This window comes from Nannospalax galili, unplaced genomic scaffold (assembly GCF_000622305.1).
Source record: "Nannospalax galili isolate Female #2095 unplaced genomic scaffold, S.galili_v1.0 scaffold618, whole genome shotgun sequence".
Classification (NCBI taxonomy): Eukaryota; Metazoa; Chordata; class Mammalia; order Rodentia; family Spalacidae; genus Nannospalax; species Nannospalax galili.
The window spans coordinates 248809-272061 of NW_008341873.1; the positions used below are offsets into that span (position 1 = coordinate 248809).

Genomic DNA, 23253 nt, shown 5'->3' on the forward strand with positions numbered 1-23253 from the left:
AATATATAATTGCTGTTCTAGAACATTATAATCTTTCAAGTTTTTATTTCAGGAAATTCAGCTAAGAATCATTTTATATTAACAGCAATTTTTATAGTTAGTGTTTATGCAAATAAGGCTTAATATGGAACCATGTTATTGGCACCTAATTTTCTGAACTAATCCTGGGATCAACTTATAAATAATACATATAAAGAGTTCTCATGTTTGTGATACTTGATCAGAGATAATTTTGATTCTTTAGTCCTGAGGGAAGTTACACTGATGATGCAAACCAAGAAGTCCGTGGGCCACCCCAACAGCATGGTCATCACAGTGAATTTGAAGATGAATTTGAGGATGATGATCCCTTGCCTGCTATTGGACACTGCAAAGCTATCTACCCTTTTGATGGTATGATGATGTTAATTTTGATAAAATTGGTTCCTTAAAGTAAAAACATGTGTCCTTAACTAAATGTATTGCTAGAAATTAGAATCCTGGTTTGTTAGTTGCATAGTTTTGTTTTAACTGTATTATATAGTTCCTTCCCCCTTGCAAACATCCAAATTGAAAGAAAGTCACATGTGTTACCAACCTCCTCATAGAGTTGATTAACTGTCTACTCTGTAACAGAGAATTTTTTTCCCCAAGTCTTACTATGCTTACATGTGCTCATGTATTCAACAGAGTTGAAGCAGCTTGAGCATGTAGCCCAAGCCAGAAAGTAGATGTCACTTCATGCAGCAGAGTGACTTCGGGAGACAGGCATAAGTCATAGCTGAATGCTATCATTGTATCCTGACTCTGTAGGCATCCTCTTCTTTTTTATTTTTTAAATATTTTATTTTATATTTTATGCCTATGAGTGTCTTGCCTGCATGTGTGTAAGTGCACCCATGTCATGCAATGCTCAGAGGTCAGAAGAAGGCATCACATCCGCTAGAACTGTAGTTACAAAGGGTTGTTAGCTGCCATGTGGGTACTGGGAATCGAACCTGGGTCCTTGCAAGTGCAGTCAGTGCTCTTAACTGCTGTGTCATCCCTCCAGCCCCAGGCTTCCTCTTCTGATGAGAGTGTCAAGGAAAATGGTAGCTTCTGACTGCTGTACCTTCTCCTATGATGACTAGAGAACAGCCTTTGGGAGAGGAGAAAGGTTGTGGTCCTCTCTGTAGACTTTTAGTTACTCTGACTTCTCTTGGACTCTGCTCTTCCTCAATTAACAGAAGAGCAGAGTAACACTTTCATAAATAATTGTTATAAAATGGTCTACAACTTAACATCTTTCTCTACCCACCCATATGTTAGTTTTAAAATTGTGTAGTCTTTAGTTACTCTTCATTCTTGGAAAATATATTTAAATGGGTAGAGAGATGGCTCAGTGGGTAGAAGTGCTTGTCACCAGGCCTGAGAACCTGAGTTGGGTCCCGGGACCTACATAGTAGAAGGAGAGAACTAACTGACTTCCGCACATTATGTATGGTACATGCATGTTTGTATGTATATGGAGGGTATGCATGTACATGTATGTGATTTTGTATGTGGAAGCCTAAAGTTGATGTCAGGAGTCCTCCTTGATTGCTCTTCCATCTTACTCAATGAGGCAGTGCCTCTCAGTCACACCCACCTGGTATGGCTAGTCTGGCTAGCCAGTGTGCTCTGAGGATCCCCAGGCTTTGCCTTCCTGGGCTGTGGGCCGCCACTCCAACATTTATGTGGGTTCTTGAGATCCAAACTGTGGTTGTTATGCTTGTGCAGCAAGTATTTTAATCACTGAGCCTTCTCTTCAGCTCCTAATTTTCAAAAAAGAAAAGAAAATATATTAAGATCTTTCTAGAATCTAATCTAGAAAAAAGAAGAATCTTAGCAAGTGTTAAATGGAGTTTCACTCAAGTAAATTGTACTGCCAAACATGTAGTGGTTGAGGTGAGAACCGAAGACGTCCTGAGGCTGATGAGGTCTTGAAGGAATATTGTGCTTTGTGGCCATTTTACTTCTGCATGCATCATTAAGCCTATATTTTTCTTTACTCTCTCTAAACTATATTCTTCCTTTTACCTGCTCACATTCTTACTATTTTCATGATTCATATATCATGAAGTTTTTAGATAGGAACACTACTGAAATTTGAGAAAAGAATTAGAATTGTGAAATAGGAGTTAGAATACCTTGTCAAATTACATAGTGCTGCCCTGGCTTAGTTACTATATCTGTTTCTTGACGGGTGGCGGGGAGGTATGTGATTGTAACAGCCTCACAGGCTTATGTGCATGAAAGTCTTGAGTAAACTACAAAGCATCACAGGAAAGATGTTGTTGGTAACAACAGTCTGTGGTGTCTTGGATCCAGTTATGATAGCTAGTGGGTTTCATGTTATTTATCATGTTGTATTTTATAACTTAAAAACTTACCGTGGTGTTTTAATCATGCTTGTGCTATGAAAACTCTCATTTAGGGCATAATGAAGGTACTCTGGCAATGAAAGAAGGTGAAGTTCTATACATTATTGAGGAGGACAAAGGTGATGGATGGACAAGAGCCCGGAGACAGAATGGCGAAGAAGGCTACGTTCCCACGTCATACATAGATGTAACTCTAGAGAAAAACAGTAAAGGTGCAGTAACTTACATCTAAACTAACCAGGCAGCTTTTTGCCATGTATGACTTAGGGGCGATACCATAAAATGAAAACACACTCAACAGGTCAGAAAAACAAAAAGGTTAAAGGGCATCTTGATTTATTGTTCACTATGTGAGCTGAGTGCAGACTTGACCAGAGAGATGTGAATATTGCCACAAGACACTCTCTTTGTGACGCCTTACCTTTTGAGTAACGTTGGTGTGGAAGCTTAATTGATGCCTTTTGCTTTATGTCCTGCTTAAGTCTGTGTAAAAGGTGTGTGCTTTTCTGCCTTATAAATAGAATTTGATTATCAGGCAAGAGTCTTAGGTAGAATGTTCTCTGCCCCTGTGCTTCAGAAAACACAGAAACTGTGGTGAATTCAGATAAGTAAACCTGCTCTGAACTATGAAAGCTGATTCCCAAGAGTGGATTCCCAACCTGGAGCTTCAATTACAGCTTCAATTTCTAGGAAAAAAAGTGATAGTTGGATAATTGGGTACAGTCATTTTCCTTGCTGTTCTTAACTTTGATTTCCTAAATGAAGAAAATGAGTACCCAGTACATAATCAAGTAAAGTCACCATGTCTAGCTCTGATGTGAAAAAATATCATTGAGACCTAAAAATATTTGCAGGTTTATTGGTAATTTTCAATAATGTGCAGAGTTCATTCCAAGTTAATCTTAGGCTTTTATTTTCACTTGAAAATGTCTTTTTGGAATATCACATTAATGATTACTTAGCATTTGGCAGTTACACATAGGAAAAATATATTCTAAGTCAGTGAAGATAGAAGAAAGCCTGGAATGGAGGAGATATATTGGCAAAGTTTACTTTTAGAAGAGAAACAGCTTTTTTTGACTAATTCAGTTGAAGGAAAATATCTGCTAAAACATTCATTTTAGCTGGATCCCCAGTGGATTCCTTTTTTTCTCATTTATCTCCACGAGCATGTGTTAGAATTGTATACTCAAGAGTTATACAGTGGTAGTCATGTGGTCACGTCCTCTGTTAGTTGAATGGGGAAGGGAGGAAGCAGTAACATTGACCTTTTTGCTTATGTTTCAAAATTTCTGATGTTTTTAATAGCTGACTATAAAATGATTTTAGGACATTTGAGACGGACACTTTAAACTGAATACCCCTTTTGGTCTTACCAAAGGTCTTCAGTAATTGTTTTTTTCTTTTTCCTCCTGGACTGCAGGTTCCTGAAGAGGGTTTCTGAGGAAATGGGCAAGATGTTGAAGGAGGTTACATGCAGCTGCTTTTGGGGGGAGGGTATTAGAGTTGTCAGGCTCAAGGAGAGAGTGAGAGAAGCAAGTTGCATGAGTGCATGCAGACTTTTTTTTTTTACTAACTTCATTAGCATTTCCATACATTTAAAAAGTCATTATAGTACCAATCCTTAAATTCTTAGTTCACAGTTCACATGGAAGAAAGAAACAAGCCAAAAATGGCCAACCCTTTTTTCATTTATTTTACTGCTATCCAAATCAGAAAGAATGCAGAGCTGTCATGTAGTTTGTCTTTCTTTGGGCTGTCCCGATAGGACTGTCTTCATCCAGCTCTGTTTTAATTGGCTTTTAGAGCCACTGTCTGTTAGAACCCTTACCATGTGTCAGTGTCTGCCTGCGCCACCTCCATGCTTGCTTAACAACATCCTGTTGCATGTCTAGAGTGATCCGGGCTTAGATTTTTCAGGCATGTCTTTGTAATCCCTTGTTCTTGTCAAAGCCTTTGTTTTGCATTTGTAGTGCAAATCACTTTGTCAGACATCTCCAGCACTAATGTTTCCATCTTAGTATTTGTGTATGCTGCTATAACTTCCCCACTGCAAACATTCCAGTTTTGGCATTATGAAGACATAGTCTGTGAACCTGAAGTATTTATGATAAGAAAAAGAAAACATCTCTGCTCTAGCCTACAGCCCAGTTGAAAGAACTCTGTGAAATGTGACACATCTTCAGCACCTCAGTCTGGGAAGAATCTATAGTCAGCACTGAAGTCCTGGCATAATAAACACAGAAGATACTCACCACCTCAAGACAAAGGACTGTTGTCAAAAGTCAGCTGCTTCCATTCAAATGCTGCCTTAAACTCGAGTGCCTAAATCTGTTGATTGCCAACACTACCACTACAGTATCCCACAAAGGGCTTTATGTGTCAGCTCAGAGCGACCTCCTTTAACTCTGCAGCACTGCTGCAGCTGCTGATGTGGCCTTGGTAGGTGGCTTTTAGAGCTCTACCATGTGCAATGGTGCATCTTCAAATTTTTGCATCAAACTAAAGACATGTCTGAGTCCATTTTACTTTCATCGGCGTATTTATGAGAAGTTTTACGAACCATCCCCATTGTCTTTTAACTTGGGGTTATGATGATCTCATTTGATTATTGCAATGATAGTCTGTTTCCAAGTGATGCTTTTGTTTGAACCAGATAAAATTTAGTGAAACTTTGTAATGATCTATGTGCACTTTTACTTGTAAAATGGAAATTTCTGTATGTTTATACTTGTAAATATGATTGTCGTTAGTGCCCCCATTGCTCATGTTGTCCTGCCTCGAATTTGTGGTTCTGTTAATGACTTGTATTTGAACTAATTTCTTAGTGGTCTTGTAACAGGAAGGTGAGGGGGGTGGGAGGGATATTTGTACCATTGAAGCTTCATTAATTTGGTTCTTTACTGTTTTGAGGGGAGAAAGAATGTGAAATGTTCTGTGTTATTCTTGGATTTCAAGCAATATTTTAGAAGCTGTGTGACTGCTTTAATAATTTTTCCAGTGCTGTTTGAATCATACTACCAGTTATACTAAAGCTGAATGACAATTGTGTGACGTTAATGCCTTCATAAGATCAAGTACACCACTGTTATGCAGCTGACATAGTGTATTACCTTTGAGGCTAGTAAACTATACAGTTTAGATATTAAATCTTGTTACAGGGTTATTTATATAATGTGACATTATTCAATACTGACAGACTACATGAAGTAGTTTTTAAAAACTAGTGCTATTTTTGTTTTCAGAAGTTAGCGATGAGAAGGAAATGTGATCTGGCCATGCTTGTCCTCTGTACAAAGTCAGAAGTGCTTATGTTTTTCTGGCTAACAACCACAGAGGGCAAAGTTCAAGGCTTTCTTATAAGGACTGTTCTTTTCAAGCAACTGTTCGTTTTTCTAAAGCAGGATTTGCTTCCGTAGGAGGCAAGTTCCTTCATGTGGAATAGTGCAACCTGTATATGGTTATAACATTTGAAAGACATTTGTACTTGCACAGTTTAAATCATTCTTAAATCATTCCTAAACTTTGAACATGTGAACTGTCTAGAAGAAATCTTATTTTGCAGTAACTTTCACTCTTTGTGCACATGTTGGTTTCTTAATGGCAAACGCTTTGTTTATGATAGTGTTCTCTGTTGAGAATATTTTCATGGAATAAAACAATCTTTTCATGGTCAGTTAAGATGTGGTTATCTTTTATTGCTATGTAAACCAAAGAGATACGATAATTCTGTTCTTGAATGTGAGATTTCAGATAATACAAGTGATGAAGAAAGTTCCTGAAGTAGGGCATCTCTTTGAAAAAGAAGTTCTAGACACCTTATTCAGGTTTTTAGTTTCTCTGGAGCTTTGTTAAGGAAAGGAAAAAATGTTTCATTAGAATAAATTTAAATTGAACGTAATAATTTGGATTTATCTTTGTCCAACAGTAGCTGTGTGACATAGACTTCCTTTCTCGTCTTCTTCCAAAAGAACTGTCCATGGACCACTCGGCCTGATCTGGCCACTGCACACTGGCCAGCATTTCCTGTGCTTCTGCTTGACTCCTGGTCCTTCAGAAAGTGCAGGAACCTGGGTTCCTAGGTTCCAAGCTTCCTGGCATCTTAGAGCATGAGAGAATATTTGCTGCAGTTAGTGACACATTATCTGTAACTTTTAGGAAGTCTAATTTCAGAAGTCACCTTTTAAAAAGGCAAATGTTAACCTATGACTGCAAATTTTTAGAAATCCCAAAGGCAATAAAACCTCAAGATAGATTCTGAGCAGTGAGCGGTTGGAATTTTAAGATGATGAAAATTGAAAGATCAATGCCAAGTTTGGAAGTAGGCACGCACAGAAAAATGAATACAGCAGAAAATAGTGTCATCTCACAGCTTCAGTTGTACAGAGGTAACCCCCACCCCCAGAAGCCCAAGACAATGAAAAAGGCTTTTAACTATCTGAGCTAAGATTAGGGAAATCAAATCCCACTTGGTAGGGAAGGTAACAGCCTTGTAACACCATTAACAAAAGGAAAAGGAACCAGTGTTATTTGAGAGGATCCTAGAAAATAGCCACAAAAGACTGAGGTGTATGCAAACAAATTTTGGAAGTAAATTCAGGGATGTTTGGCAACCTTTAAAAGTACTAGGTAACATGCTTGGTACACTCCTTCAGTTCCAGCACTTGGAGGGGCAGAGGCAGGCTGATCTCTGCAAGTTTGAAGCCAATCTGATTTACATAGTTCCAGGCCACCTAGGCCTGTTTAGTGAGACCCTGTCTCAAAAAAAAATACACTCCTTCAGTTTCAGCACTTGGAGGGGCGAGGCAGGGTGATCTCTGCAAGTTTGAAGCCAATCTGATTTACATAGTTCCAGGCCACCTAGGCCTGTTTAGTGAGACCCTGTCTCAAAAAAAAATACACTCCTTCAGTTCCAGCACTTGGAGGGGCGAGGCAGGGTGATCTCTGCAAGTTTGAAGCCAATCTGATTTACATAGTTCCAGGCCACCTAGGCCTGTTTAGTGAGACCCTGTCTCAAAAAAAAATACACTCCTTCAGTTTCAGCACTTGGAGGGGCGAGGCAGGCTGATCTCTGCAAGTTTGAAGCCAATCTGATTTACATAGTTCCAGGCCACCTAGGCCTGTTTAGTGAGACCCTCTCTCAAAAAAAGTACTAATGTTCAAATTTAGGGGGAAACGTAACAGGCAACTGGCCTAGGTTCCTAAGACTTAAGTCATGCCTAGCCTAACCAGCCTCATTCTCTGGTACAAATGAAGAATTTTAAGTTATATTTAATGTCTTCATTTCAGCACCACTTCATTGTGACAATTTTTGTGAGATGGTTTCGAGAATGGAAGCTTGGGACAAGCTGATTTGGTAACCCAGAATGACAACCCTGAGAGTTTCTTAAGGAAAATGTGTATGCATGAGCTATAAACCTCACTAAAATAAGCATGTCTGTCATTCAACTTAATGGAAAATTGTCATCTCCCCCTTTTCTGCGAAGAACCATGTGCTGGATAGCGTTAATGCCAACTTGACACACCTGTGTTGAGGGAGCCTTAATTGGGCAATTGCCTCTATTGGACTGGCCTATGGCCATGTCTGTGGGGCATCTTCTTGATTATTGAGTGATGTAGGAGGGCCCAGCCCACTGTGGGTGGTGCCACCCCTGGGCAGGTGGGCCTATGTTGTATAAGAAAGCAGGTTGAGCAGGGGCCAGGGGAGCAAGCCAGTAAGCAGCGTTCCTCCATGCTGTGCTCCAGCTCCTGACTCCGGGTTCCTGCCCTGAGTTCCTGCCCTGGGCTCTCTGATGAACTGTGACCCGGGAGATGTGAGCCGAATATACCCTCTCCTCTCCAAGTTGGTAATGATCAGAGTATTTAGTCACAACAGTGGAGAAACAAACTAGGACAGACATTGGTACCAGAGAGTCAGGCACTGCTGTGACAGACCTGACGCTGGAGATTGTGGAAGTGTTTGGAGCTTTGGGCTGGAAAAACCACTGAGTGCTTACAGTTTGTTGCTGTGGAGCTCAGAACAGTTATGCTGAAAGAGTTGGTGTTGAAAGTGTGAAGGGGTCACAGGAAGCAGCTGAGACTTGGCACCCTGAGAGGCCAGGAAAAGCCATTGGTGAAAGTGCAGTTCAGCGACAACCCCAGGATCAAAGGGGTCATGGAGAGAATCTGAGGCACTGCACTCAGAGGCCAGAAGAAGCCATTGGTGAGGGTGCAGCCTCAGTTTTGGTGGAAACCCCAGCTTTTTGGAGATGTCAGGACTATGGGACGACCACCAAGGGCAGCAGCAGGTGTGGAATGGAGTCGGCCTGCGTCTGCGAGACAAGCTGTGTGTGCTGTGGATGGCAGAGTCAGAAGTGGAGCTGCCAAAATCCCTTGGAGCCCAGAAGAATGCGTGAGCCCAGAAGCGTGAGTGAATCCCAAATGTCGAGTCTTGAGCTACTTTGTGGGACTTTGGTTTTGCTTAGGTGTGCCCGATTCTTCCCTTTGAAATAAGACAGTACTTGTTTTGGATTTTACAGGAGCCCACAATTAAGAGACTTTTAAGAGACTGAATTTCTAAGTGTTTGGAATTTTTTTTTTTTTAAGGACTGGGGGACTTTTAAGGTTGTACTGTCTTGGGGGCTGGAGAGATGGCTCAGCGGTTAAGAACACTGTTCTTGCAAAAGACCTGGGTTTGAATGGCAGCTAACAATTGTCCATGGCTCCAGTTCCAGGGGATCCAACGGCCTCTTCTGTCCTCCTTGGTTATTGCACGATACTGGTGCACTTACCTACATGCAGGCGTACCACTCATACACATAAAATGAAAATCATAAATTAAAAAAATACATATATATATAAAAGGTTTTACTGTCTTATGTTGTGGTACTACCATATCTTGGGGACAAGAAATGGAAAGGTTATGGTTTAATAGTGATGTGTTTGTCAAGTTGACAAGGGGTCAATTGTGCTGGATAGCTTTAGTGTCAACTTGACACACCTGGGTTGAGGGAGCCTTAATTGGGAAATTTCACCATTGGAACTGCCTGTGGCCGTGTCTGTGGGGGCATCTTCTTGATTACTGAGTCATGTGGGAAGGCCCAGCCCACTGTGGTGCTGCCCCTGGGCAGGTGGGCCTATGTTGTATAAGAAAGCAGGTTGAGCAGGGGCCAGGGGAGCAAGCCAGTAAGCGTTTCACCATGACCTGTGCTCCAGCTCTTGCATCCAAGTTCCTGCCCTGAGTTCCTGTCTTGGGCTCCCTGATGAACTATGACCCAGGAGATGTAAGCCGAATATACCCTTTCCTCCCAAAGTTGGTCAGAGTGTTTTTGTCACAGCAAAGGAGAAACAAATTGGACAAACCATTATCTTGAATTTGAGTTTGGTTTTCATTTTCTGTATGGTTGTGCCATGTGGCTGTTTTTTCCCTGACTGGCTTTCCTTGTTTTTGTTCTCTGGGCAGATGATGTCTGTAGAGATGCTCTGTGTAAGCAGGGCTGATGTTCATGCAGGGCATCTCGTGCATAGTCACGGTGAGTGCCAAATGTTGAAACACTTTGTACTGTTTGGTGAAGGGAGTAACAGAACAATTAAATGAATCATGTAAGTCCCAGCTCCTGTGGTTTATCTCAGAGTATGCATGGCAGCCCATGCCACTAAGCTTTTTTTTTTCGGTCTTTTTGAGACAAGGTCTCCCTGTAGCCGCAGCTGGCCTGGCCTCGATTTCTGTATCAACACTGGAGACAAAGCTAATGCGTTGACTATGGTTTACTGTTACTTTCTTCAGATGTTGAGATTCTTTGATATCAGAAGCTCTTGGATGGGAGGGGCCCTATTCTCTTTATGCCGCATCCCACTTGGGTGGCAAGGCTGAGCTCAGCTTGGGTTGCAGCTGGGGACACAGGAAGGGAGCACGGGCTTGTGACTGCTCTAATACCCTTTAGAAAGGTCTTTTAAAAGTGCTGCCTGGAGAGATAGCTGGCTGGAGAGATAGCTCAGTGGTTAAGAACATTGTTCTTGACAGAAGACCCGGGTTCGAATCCTAGCACCCACATGGCAGTCAACAACTGTTGGTAACTCCAGTTCCAGGGAATCCAACAGTCTCTTCTCTCTTCCACGGGCATGGCACGACATGGGTGCACTTACCTACATACAGGCAATACATGCATATACTTAAAAAATAAAATAAAGTGCTGCCATATTTGACATCTTCATCTGTGGAGGAAGGGCCTACCGACCTTGTGCATATGAGGTGTTAGACGAGAGCTTTTCAGATGACAGCACAACTGCCATGTCCTCCTCTCCTTGGCTGGTCTCCAGACAGGAGTATCTCATCTGGTCACCTCCACAGTCCACCCCTGCACCCTCCACTGGCCTGCTGGGTAGACCAAGTTTCTCTGACTCAGGGCCAGAGGAAGCCCTGGCCATCTTATCAGTGTTTTGAGTCTCCCTCCCTCCCCTTTAGTGTTTATTCTCCATCGCAACAGACAGACATTTGATCAGGGAGCAGTGTCACTGGCCAGTTAAGTACAATCTTTCTGGGTGTGGAATGAGCCAGGGCATGAGCTCCCATCAGCAGTACCCACCACTGCACGCCCTCCTTGCTCCACTCTTCTGTGCTTAGCGCTCTGGCCATTGCTCTGAGCAGGGTAGCCAGCACCCAGATGGTGCTATACTGTCTCCGGGGATCACTGCCTGACTCCTCTATTGAGGTGCCAGACAGGACATTAGTAAATTAGTGACATTCAGAGAAGGCAGTCACTGGAAGAGCTGGCACTTCCCTGAGTGGAGCCATACAAGCATCATGCCTAGTGCCAGTTATAGCAAGCAGGAGTGTGCTACGCATCAAGGAAAGAAAGGGTTTGAAAATTGTTGGCAATTGACGAATGAGCTGGCCTCCTTTTATCTCTTGATAGTTTTATTATGTAGTTTATTGAAAAATGTATTAAGGACTCATTTTACTTGGTTTGTGCACTGGCTTATATACTTTTTGTGTATTATGGATATAATTTATTAACAGCTCACTTGTTAAATACTTTGAATATTTCTAATTGAAGACTGCTTTTCACTCAGTTCTTTGTGACATTATCCACATACATGCATAGTTCATTTTACTGTGTATAACACTGTTAGACAAATATATACAATTTATCCATCATCTTAGACATTTGAGCTATTTCCTGGACTTTGGCTAATATAAACAATGCCATTGAGAACATCTTGTGTATTTATTGACATGGGTGTATTGATGAAATATATACCTGGAAGTAGAATTCCTAATTTATGAGTATATTAGTAATGTCATATTTAACTCCCAACTTATTATAGTATTTTTACATTCTAGCAATTTCTGTACTAGAGTTACTTGTTCTACAACTTAACCAATACTTAGGAGTCAGACTTTTCAGTCATCAAAGAATGTGAAACCTTGTAGTTTGGACTTCCCTGGTTACTAATGCTGGGCATCTTTACATGTTTACCATGTTTACCCTTCTGTGAAAAGCCCATTTTTAATCTTTGATCATTCTTTCCCTTTGGTTGGTTGTCTTTCATCGCAGTTCTTAACGTATTAAGGATGCTAATTGTATTTATTTGTACTAGTAAACAACAGCCAGGTTTGTAACATAGTCATCTAGTTGGGGCTCAGATTTTCTCACGGCTTGCCTGGGACTGGAGAATCCACCATAAGATCATTTTTGGGTTGTTGATAGGGCCCAGCTCCTTACTGGCTTCTGGTTGGTTTCTTACCATCACGACGTTTTTGTTGGGATGCTGTCAGTGTAACATCTTGCTTCCCCCAGTGAGTCATCCCACAGGGTGAAAATCTGGAGACTGAATCTTTTGCACCCAAATCTCAGGTATGATATGCCATTATTTCTGCTGTATGTTTGTGATCACACTGAGTAACCCTAGCATAGTATGGGAATAAACAACACAAGGATGTTAGTACCGGGAGGCAGGAAACACTGGGGCCTGCTCAGAGGCTGCCTGTCATACTAATCTCCTGTCAGTTTTATTTGTTAATATCTGTTTTGTTTTTTCAGTTTCTCTGGTGTCTTTTGATGAAGTTATTCATTTTAATGCATATTAACTAGTCTTTCATAACTATTTCTTTTTTATCTACTTAAAATTTAAAACAAAATATTTTTATTTTTATATGTATGAGTGTTTTACCTGCATGTGTTTAAGTGTACCTGTGTCATGCAATACCACAGTGGTCAGAAGAGGGTGTTGGATGCCCTGGAACTGGAGTTACTGATGGTTGTTAGCCGCCATGTGGGTGCTGGGGACTGAACTCAAGTCCTCTGCAAGAGCAGCCAGTGCTTTTAACTGCTGAGCCATCTGTATGAGTGTCTTGCCTGTATTTATGTAAATGTATGCATGTATGCAATGCCCACAGAGGCCAGAAGAGGGTGTCAGATTCCCTGGAGCTGGAGTTATGGATGGTTTTTCTGTCATGTGGGTGTTCTTAACTCCTGAGCCATCTTTCCAGCTCCTTTTTAAAATATCTGTTTTAAGAAGTTCTTATTTGGGCTGGAAAGCTGGTTCAATGGATAGGAGCATGTACTGCTCTTTCAGAGGACCTGAGTTCAGTTCCCAGCACCCACATTAGGTGGTTCACAACTGCCTGTAACTACCTTCAGGGAATCCAACACCCTCTTTTGGCCTCCTTAGCCTCTTGCACTCACATACACAAACACACAGACAGATACCACCGTTCTTTTCTGGAGCCCAGACACTATTCTTGCCCTTGGACTTAATGACTCTTGCCTTGCTGGCCTTTGACCTCCAGTGCTTAACACCAGGGGTTCGCAGCTTCTCAGGCCTTTGCCCTGGACTGAGTTACCCCATTGTCTTTCTTGATTCTAAGGCATTCAGAGTTGGACTGAACTAGGTTATATCATTCCAGGGTGTCCAGTGTAAGCCAGTTCCCCCACTAAATCCCCCCACTAAATCCCCCCACCTATCTCTCTGTAGAACTCTTTTGCTTCTGTCTCTCTGGAGAGCCAGAATATACCTGGTATCCAGCTGGTATCCTCCCGTTGCTGGCAGATGGATGCCCTATCCCAACCCACTGACAAGCTCCCTTTAAGATCCCTGTTCCTGGGTGCATTTCAAGTGTAGCTCCTCCAAGACAGTCTCCCATTGGATGGACTGACTTTAGCATTTGCCTCCAGGTTTATCTTTAAGTGCACTTACAGGTGATTTCGTTTTGAGGTACTCCTAGGGTATTCCTAGAGAACTTTCATTCTGTTGAGCTCAACAGTGCATTATAAGGCACATTTATTAACACTTAGTATTTTTTGGTGAGAAGGCTTTCTAAGAGTATCTGAATCATTATATGCCCAAAGTATATGCATACTTAAGCTTTTTCCAATAATTAAAGAAAATGTAGGTGGGATGTGGTGGCACATGCCTGTCATCACAGTATTGGGAGATAGAAGTGGGAGAATCACAAGTTCAACATCATTCTTGGCTACACAATGAGTTGGAGGCCAGCCTGGGCTACATGAGCCTCTTTCTCATAAAAAACAAATGCTAGGGAGATGGCTCAGTGGGTAAAGTACCTGGTATGCAAGCATGGGAACGTGGGTGTAGGTCCTCAGCACTCACATAAAAGCCAGGCGTGGGGTACACATCCATAAACCCCAGGGCAGGGATGGAGTATAGACAGGAGGATCCCTCAAGGTCAGTGTCCAACCACCATAGCCAAATCATATCTCAAAAAAAAGATAGCCTCAAAATCGAGAAAGGCACTTAACACTGACCTCCACATACATGTATGCAGGGGCATACACATCTGTACACACTCACAAACAAGTACATACAATACACACAAATACAGACATACAAAAGTAATGGCACCTTTCAAAGGGGGCAGACCCTCATGATTCTAGACTGCATTGAGAAGAAGCAGAGTCTAGGATTTGAAACTAATATTTCCATTATATTAAACTGATCACAATGAGAGTCTCATATGTGGTACTAGTAGGAATATTTAATTCCTGAGCAAGTTATAGTGTAACATCTATAGCCAAAAAGTCATGTTTTTCCAAGGGCTATTTAATATTGTGAAGAAATTTTCATGGCTTGCTTTAGGGTCCAAAACTTGGTGTCATTCAAAAAAAAATTTTTTTTGCCTTTTTGAGATAGGGTCACCCAGTAGCCCCAACTGGCCTGGAATTATGTAGGCCAGGCTGGCCTTGAACTCAGATCTGGCATGCTGGGATTAAAGGCATGCACATGCCCAGCTAATATCATTCAAATATTTAAATAGGAAAACAGTTAAGTGTTTTACAGTTGGTGATAGAATATTTTAAAATTTTGAGCTCTAACCTTTTTACAAGAGGAAAAACATGAGAGGGGTATTAAAATACTAGATAGTATGCTCTTTGGGAAGCCAGAAACCTAGAAAATAAGTCTGCACTATTTCTGTATTTATTAACTACAGAAAAGGATAATTCGTATGCTTTTTCTTTCTAACTTAAATTCTTGTTGATTGAAAGTAAAGTAGATATTATACATTCTAAAAACTGTTGAGTTTGCCTTCATGGGGTGATTCCTAATCTGCTAGAACACTTGGTGGTTTGAATGAGAAATGTCCCCTGTAGGCTCATATATTTGAACACTTGCGGCCTAGTTGATGGCGCTGTTTGGGGAGGTTATGGGACCTTTAGGAGGCAGAGCTCTGCTGGAGGAAGTACTTGGTTTTGAGGGTTATAGCCTCCACAGCACTTCCTGTTCCCATTGTCTGCTTCCTATGTGTGGATGCAAATGTGATCACCTGGCTTCCTGCTCCTGCCACCATGCTCTCCCTGCTTGTTGCCATGCCTTCCCACCATGATGGACTCCCCTGCTCTGGAACCATAAGCCAAAAATAAACCCTTTCATCCCTAAGTTGCTTTTGGTTATGATAGTTTATCACAGCAACAGAAAGTAACTAATATAAATGGGTTACGGGATCCCTAAAGACCTGTGATAGGAAAGCATTCTGATCCGAGTGTGTCTGGGAGGGGTTTCCAGAGGAGACGAGGTTGGTAGCCCACGGGGAAGACTAGACTGTCACTGAAGAGATGTCATGAAATAGAATGGCAGCTGACATCTTGGTGGTCAGTCCAACTGCTAGCAAGTGCTTGACCTTGAGTTTGAACCTAGGTTTTGTGGAACCAGGAACTTGGCCCACTATTCATTCTGTCTCTTAAAGCAGAACCCTTGGATTTCCAAGCTACTTTTGTTAATTTTGGTTTACTATGAGGACAGGGAAGACAGTCCCTTAGAAGCTGGGAGGTAGAATTGCCATTCTAAATTGAGTTAATATTGAAGAGACAGGATACAACTGTTTCACAAAAAGATATATTTTCATTCATGACTATTTACAGTTTCATATTTATTTAAGGAATATCATATAACTGATACCTTCTGAAATGTTTCAAGCTTTTCTTTTTAAATGCTTCTATTTACATTTATCTGACATGGAATTAAAACAAAGACAGTCAAATACCATGATAATAAAACAACAACCAGCCAACATAGCTAGATCATCTCTTAAATTTGCTGATCAGCATTAGCAATAGTTACCTTAAAAATAAATTACCATTCATTTAAAATCAGTAGTAATTTTAAACAGTTCATAAATAAGTGTGTTCTGTATAATTTACATATTTAATATCCTGTGGATATTAAAAGCTTGCATATTGCCAGATTTGCATGTAATAACTTTATCAGATGCTAAACTTTCCCAAAGAAACAACTGGAGAAGTTTCAGGTGACACCCCAAGGTCTTCTGGCGAGTTCTCACATCTCAGCCTGCTTTATGGGAGGCGGTTCCAATTTACGTGAGAGGGCTGTTAAGATCTGGTTGAACTTCTCATACCTCTCTGTCTGATTCACGGCTGCACCCTTGCTGCCCCACAGCAATCGCATCTGAAATTCAGTCTTGAAGATTTCACTCATTTCTTCATCTGGTTGAAAACCTAATCAAAACGAACAGAAAACTTGAGTTCTGCTTAAAATCTAGGGGATAAAAATGGCTGAAAACTTGTTTTAAAATAGGATCAAAACAAGCTTCCTCTTTCAGAATTATATAAAAAAAAAAATGGTGGTGTACGCCTTTAATCCCAGCACTTGGGAGGCAGAGGCAGGTGGATCTCTGTGAGTTCAAGGCCAGCCTGGTCTACATAGTGAATTCCAGGACACCTGGGGCTACAGGGAGACCCTGTCTCAAAAAGACCAAATATATATTATATATATATATATGACCTGCTTATACGCCCTCAAGAACCTGACCTGGGGCAGCTTTAAAGAAGAAGTAAGTCCACTCACTGAACAGGATGTAATGTAATCTGTGTACCTGAGCTGCTGTGGGTTGTGGCACTAGGAGGGGTATTGGTGGCACCTTGTTTGGATTTTTCAATAACTTTGCAGATACAAAATTTACATAACAGATGATTCATTTATCTTAGTTGCAAAGTTTGGTTTATACTGTCAATTTTAGTTTTAGAATACTTCTTTCAGCCTATACAGTTCCCTTGCACCGCTAAGACAGCCAATCAGTGTTCCTTCCCCAGGTCCCAGACAGATCAGCTTTCTGTTACTTGCTTCTTTAGAAACCTGGTAAACAGACTCATCTGATAGGGACTGCTCTACCAGGCTTCTTTCGCTTAGCGTGATGGCTTTCAGACTGTTCTGTATGCTGCATGGTATCAGTGATACACTCCTTTTTATGGCTGATTAGTGGGCATTTACATGTGTATACCAGATTTTGTTTATCCATTCAAAATGATGAACTGATGATAACTACCTGATGACCATTTAAATTGTGTCCAGTTACTGGCATTACTGGGATAGTAATGTCAACATTTGTGCACATGTCTATGTGTGGACATGTGTTTTCATTTCCCTAGGAGTGGAATTATTGGGTCAAATGTAAGCATATGCTTTTTAAAATTTATCACAAACTCTTCCATTTTATATTCACACCATTAACATATGAGGATTTTCATTTCTCCACATCTTTTAAAAAATTTTATTATTTTTATGTGTATGAGTGTATTGCCTGCCTGAATGTGAGTGCACCTGTGTCGTGCAATGCCACAGAGGTCAGAAGAGGCTTTGGATTCCCCTGGAACTGGAGTTAAGGACGGTTCATAGTTGCTATGTGGGTGCTGGGAATCGAACCCGGGTCCTCTGCAAGACAGTGCTCTTAACAGCTGAGCCCTCTCTCCAGCCCCTCCACATCTGACTTACAGTTCTTTGTTTTAGGCATTCTGGGTATCTCAGTGCAGTCAAAATTTACATTTCCTTAATGATTTATTTCTGTACTGATTCTGTTTCTCCAACCCCCCACCCAAGCACTCTCTTCTTAAAGGGGCTTTTTGCCTTTCAGCCCTGTAGCCTTCCTCCACACAGTTACCAGGGTGACTCAGTTTAAAACAAATCAGGGGGCTGGAGAGATGGCTCAGCTGTTAAGGGCACTGACTGCTCTTGCAGAGGACCTGGGTTCGATTCCCAGAACCCACATAGCAACTATGAACCATCCTTAACTCCAGTTCCAGGGGAATATGAAGCCCTCTTCTGACCTCTGCGGCACTGCACGACACGGGTGCACTCACATTCAGGCAGGCAATACATTCATACACATAAAATAAAAATAATAAATAAAACATATTAAAACATAAATCAGGGGTTTGGAGGGCTCAGAGGTTAACAACACTGGCTCTTCTTGCTGAAGACCTAGGTTCAAATCCCAGCACCCACATGGCAGCTAAAAACTGTCTGTAACTCCAGTTCTAGGGGATCCAATGCCCTCTTCTGTCCTCAGTGGGCATTGCACGACACAGATGCACTTACATAAATGCAGGCAATACACACATACATATAAGAAAAACAAAAACAGAAATCAGATCAGGTGGCTCCCTCCCATGTTTAAACCCTTCTTCCTAAGCCACAGCCCTCAGTCTGTCTTCAGCTGGCCATTCCTTAGGTCACACTTCACACCGCTGTTCTCACCCTTCCCTCTCAGAACTTAGTCCCACCCTCTGGGCAGAATTCCCAATTTATCCCATCCCTGCTTTGTGGCAGGCAACTTTTGTGTTTTAATAACTGAAAGAGGCTGGGGATGTAATTCAGTTGGTACAGAGGGCCTGCCTAACATGCTGAAGCCCTGGGGTCAATCTGCAGCACCTCATTAACCAGACATGGTGTCTCACACCTATAATTCCGGTAGGATTAAAAAGTTCAAGGTCAGCCAGGCGTGGTAGCACACGCCTTTGAAGGAGGCAGAGGCAGGCAAATCCTTGAGAGTTCAAGGCCAGCCTAGTCTAAATAGTGAGTTTAGGTCAGCTGGGACTACAGGGAGACCCTGTCTCAAAAAGACAAAAAAAAAAGTTCAAGGTCATCATTGGCTGTATGCGATATATATGAGACCCTATCTAAAAACAAAACAAAAACCATGAAACAGCAGAAGACTTTTCTGGAAATTATGCCCACATGCTTCCTCCTCTCTACTTGCCTCTGGCCCAATCGGTTACCTTTCCTAAGTGTTCCATAGCACTCTCTACACTTCCACTGTGGGCTGAAGTACCCGTTTACATGCCTCAAGGCACCTCAGGCACTGCCACTTAGCCTGGTACAGTGCATATACCAGGCCTATGATAAATGTTCAGCTGAGGAATCAGCTTTCTACCTCACAATCAAAGAAAGTTCAGTTCCCACAATACTCTGTCCAACACTTTCCAGGATGTGTCAGGCCCTTGGAGCTGGGGTGGCTAGAGAAAGAAAACCAGAATACAAACAATAAAGTCGACATAAAATTCCTGTTGGCCATCACCTTTCCCAGGCACTGGTGGTGGACATCCTTTCTTGACTCTGCCTTTCTGTGTACTCTATCCCACTAATGGAACAGAACCCATAGACAGAAAGGAGAAACAGGACTCTTGAATCATCTGGAATTACAGGAAGTAGTTTGGGGGAGGCAGGATGAATTAGAACTAAGTATAATGGCACATATGCACAAAAATTCCAGGCTGGGGAGATGGCTCTGTCAGTAAAGCGCTTGCTGTACAAACAAGGTCCTGAGTTCAATACACAGAACTACTTAAAAAAGCTGAACATGAGGGCTAGAGAGGTGGCTCAGTGGTTAAGAGCACCCCAGTTTAGTTGCCAGCACCCACATCAAGCGGCTCACTGCAATTGCTTGTAATTCTACCTCCAGGGGATCAGTCTTCTGGCCTCTGCAGGTACCCGCAATCATGTGCACGTACAAAGGAACATACATACATACATACATAATTTAAAATAATAAAAATAAAACTTTAAAAAGCCAGGCAGGGTATGGGCCTGCAATCTCAGTACTAGGACAATGGACCCAGGGGGAATCCCTGGGGTTTAACCGCTGGCTGACTGGCCAGCCTAGTTTACATGGTAAATTCCAAGCCAGTGAGTGACCCTGTCTCAAAAGAAGAACAAGAGAGACATGACATCTGATGTTGACTTCTGCCCCCACTTGCACACATGTACATGCACATGCACACATACACACACGCATATGCCATTATGGAATTATTACCCTGAGCAGAGAGCAGCTTCCAGAAACAGTCCCTACCTGCCAGGATCCTCTCGGCATTCATCCGGTAGCTGTCTGCAGCCCCAGCCATGAACCGGGCTGTTGCCAAATGGTTGAGCATAATTTCACAGCTTTGATCATTTTTTTCCCACATGTCAGTTCCTTCAAAAGTGACAGCCTGGCGCTCCATCAAGGTCACGAGAGGCATCAACAGTGGGACTGATATGCTGCTTGGGGGGACACACGTGGACTCTGGGGAGCAGGGTGCAAAGTTTCCATATCATTTTTTGGAAAGTTTATACGGGCTGGACTACTAGCCCAAGTTTTATGACAGCAACTGCAGACCTCTATAAATAATGCTATTGTGTGATAAAAGGCTGGATGAGCCAGCATCAGCCCTGTGGATGACCCAGGGCCTTATGGGTGTCCTGTTAAAATAATGCTCTGACAAGCAGAACAGGAGAGTACACAGAGCACCCACTGGTGCCCTCCCTGCCCTCCTGTGCCCACCCTGCCCTCCTGTGCCCACCCTGCCCTCCTGTGCCCTCCCTGCCCTCCTGTGCCCTCCCTGCCCTCCTGGGTCTGTCCTGCCCTCTGTGCCCACCTCGGCCTTCATGCAGGACTTTGCTGAAGGGCTTTAGCTGCTTCTCATAGAGGATGGCTGTCTGGGTGTGCTGGTGTCGCAGCGCAGTCCATGTTTTTTCTAACCTTGTGATCTGGAAGAAAGGAAGATGTTCTTTTAGAAAAGCTTTTTTTAAAAAAATTATCCTTTCTGCTTAAATTTTGGAGTAGGTGACAGATGTGCTTGGTAACCATGCTAAAAGCACTTGTTGAATTCAGAGAAAGAGTAATCCCTCTACCCTATTCTGAGTTCCTTTTAAATGCTACATATACTTAAAACAACTTCTAAAAATAACCTTCACATTATAGTTGTTTTTCTGTTGCTTTAAAATTTTTTTATAGCCTGGTGTGGTGGTGGCACGCCTTTAATCCCAGCACTTGGGAGGCAGAGGTAGGCGGATCTCTGAGTTCGAGGCCAGCCTGGTCTACAAAGTGAATTCTAGGCCCGCTGGGGCTAGGAGACCCTGTGTCAAAAAAAATTTTTTTTTATGTTTATCTATTTTGTATGTGTGGGGGGATTTCAAGTGCTTTGGCACATGTGAAATCAGAGGACAATTTACAGGAGCTGGTTTCTCCTCCCATCATGTGGGTTCCACGGATCAAACTCAAGGTTGTCAGGCTTGGTGACAAGGTGTTTAACCCACTGAGCCATCTTGTTGACCCTGTTCTTTGCCTGGAAATCATTCCATAAGTACATATAGAACAGCCTTATTTTGTTAAATTTATGCAAATTCCTCACTGTATAGATAAACCACAGATTAATACTTAGATTTAAAAGTTTAAACATTTTGATATTACAAAATATAAAGAATTTACAGATGTGTGGGCTGGAGAGATGGCTCAGCAGTTAAGAACACTTGTTTTTCCAGAAGACCTGGGTTCGATTCCCAGCACCCACATGGCAGTTAATAAACATCTGTACTCCAGTTCTAGGGGATCCAACACCATCTTCTGGCCTCTGCTGGGCATTGCACATGTGTGGTGCACTTCCATACATGCAGGCAAAATACACATAATTTTTTAAAGTAGTTAAAAGAATGTACAGATGTGCACATGTGTGAAAATATCTGGAGAATAAATTTAAAAGAATGGGAACAAAGAATCTACATGTCTCTAGGGGTTCCTGTGTGTCCCAAATAGCGGCTGTAGCTATGAAAGAATGTGGGAATGTGGTACAAATGTGTGGACATAATGGTTGATACCCAGAAGAGTCCTGGGTAGGACACCTGTGTTCATTTATTTCCTGTGGACCGTCATCAATACCAGCATAAGCCACTGACAACTTATGCCTTAAGCATAAGTTGCCTTAAGGTAACTGATCCATATTCATTCCACACAACGAGCAAACCTGAGTGTGAATTTGTACCAACTCAGGCATTTGAAGAGTTTCCTTTGAACCCTTACAGTGCCTCCCTCTGAGAGGCAAGTATCTGACCGCATATAATAGATCAGAAAATAGATGATGTGAGGTAACCTGTCCAGGATTTCCTGGATGGCAAGTTGAAGAGTGAAGACTGGTTTCCTTGGGTTCCAGGAGCTCCCTCGTACTCCCAAGAGGAAGGCAGGAAGGGCCTGCACCACAGATCTGCTACCAGCTTCCTCTAGCCACCTACAGCCTTGCCCTCTTCTCAGGGCCCATCTTGCCTGCCATCCCTGAAGGAGTGGCCTTCTTGAAAGAGCCCCAAGTCTGAGCAGGACACTCTCCTGCATGTGGTAGGAAAGCAGGTTTGGATGAGGACATAAAAATGATGGGACTCTCCTCTTGGGTTTTCCCCAGAAAGCCTCTTCCTTCCCTGTGGCTTACCAAATCCAAGTATCTTGGAGGACTCTGTCCTCCTGAGCCACGGGGCTCTAGACGAAAAGGTCTTAACCCTGCTCAGGGGGTTGGGGGGACTCCCACAAAGGCATGTTGGGTGGTCTGGGACAACACCCTAACCTGTGAGTCTGATGTCAGGGCAGCAGCAGGCAAGAGCCCACAAAAATTTCCCTTTGCTCAGAGGAAGCTCTGGCCAGGAGCTTTATCATAGTGGAGACTGTGGCCCAGCTGTCACAATTACCACATGAGTGAAAATAAGCATGATGCAAATCCAGTACACCAGATGACTCCTATTGTTATACTCAAGTGAGTCTATCACAGAAAGATGGCAGAATTTAGGGTTATTTCAAATACTGATCCTACAAAATTGAAGTGCATCAGAAGACTCTGAAAGCTCTTGAAAAATTGTAATAAATCCCCCTAAACTTCTGGTGAAGGCACTCAACCTGTTCAGTCAGCATTTTGTTTTAAGGTGGTCTTCTGAAAAAATATATTTTTATTATTTTTATTCTATGTATATGAGTGTATTATTTGCATACATGTAAGTGCACCCATGTCCTTCAATGCCTGATGTTAGAAAAGGGCATCAGATTCCCTTGGAACTGGAATTACAGACAGTTGTTAGCTGCCATGTGGGTGCTGGGAATCAAACCCAGGTCTTCTGCAAGAGCAGCCAGTGCTCTTAACCACTAAGCCATCTCTCCAGGCCCTATTTTTGGGGTTTTGATGAGTCATCAGCTTTTAGTTGATGGCCTTTTTTTAATTATTATTTATTTAATAACAACATACTTAGAAGAAGCATATCATTACAACACAATTGACATATTCAATAACGGTTTCCTGAGGTAGGATGCATCTCTTTCAAAATTGGCTGTAAATTTTTAGTTTTTAGG

The 23253-nt window shown here is 42.2% G+C and overlaps 2 protein-coding genes across 3 annotated transcripts in view; one reads left to right on the forward strand and one right to left on the reverse strand.

Moving 5' to 3' along the window:
• Window positions 1-3798, forward strand: part of Fnbp1l (formin binding protein 1 like) — a 111399-nt gene extending 107601 nt beyond the window's left edge. The window contains exons 15-16 of the mRNA XM_008837474.3: window positions 245-393; window positions 2435-3798. Of these exons, the coding sequence (XP_008835696.1) occupies window positions 245-393; window positions 2435-2613 (328 nt within the window). The 3' untranslated portion in view covers window positions 2614-3798. The remainder of the gene's footprint in view (window positions 1-244; window positions 394-2434) is intronic.
• An 11896-nt stretch (window positions 3799-15694) lies between these two features.
• Bcar3 (BCAR3 adaptor protein, NSP family member) overlaps window positions 15695-23253 on the reverse strand; it is a 120426-nt gene continuing 112867 nt past the window's right edge. The window contains exons 10-12 of one of the 2 annotated variants that reach the window (XM_008837475.3): window positions 20528-20639; window positions 19963-20175; window positions 15695-16333 (exon numbers count right to left, since the gene is read on the reverse strand). In XM_008837475.3, coding sequence (XP_008835697.1) covers window positions 16155-16333; window positions 19963-20175; window positions 20528-20639 — 504 coding nt within the window. In that variant the 3' untranslated portion in view covers window positions 15695-16154. The remainder of the gene's footprint in view (window positions 16334-19962; window positions 20176-20527; window positions 20640-23253) is intronic. The other variant, XM_008837476.3, reaches the window with a different exon arrangement.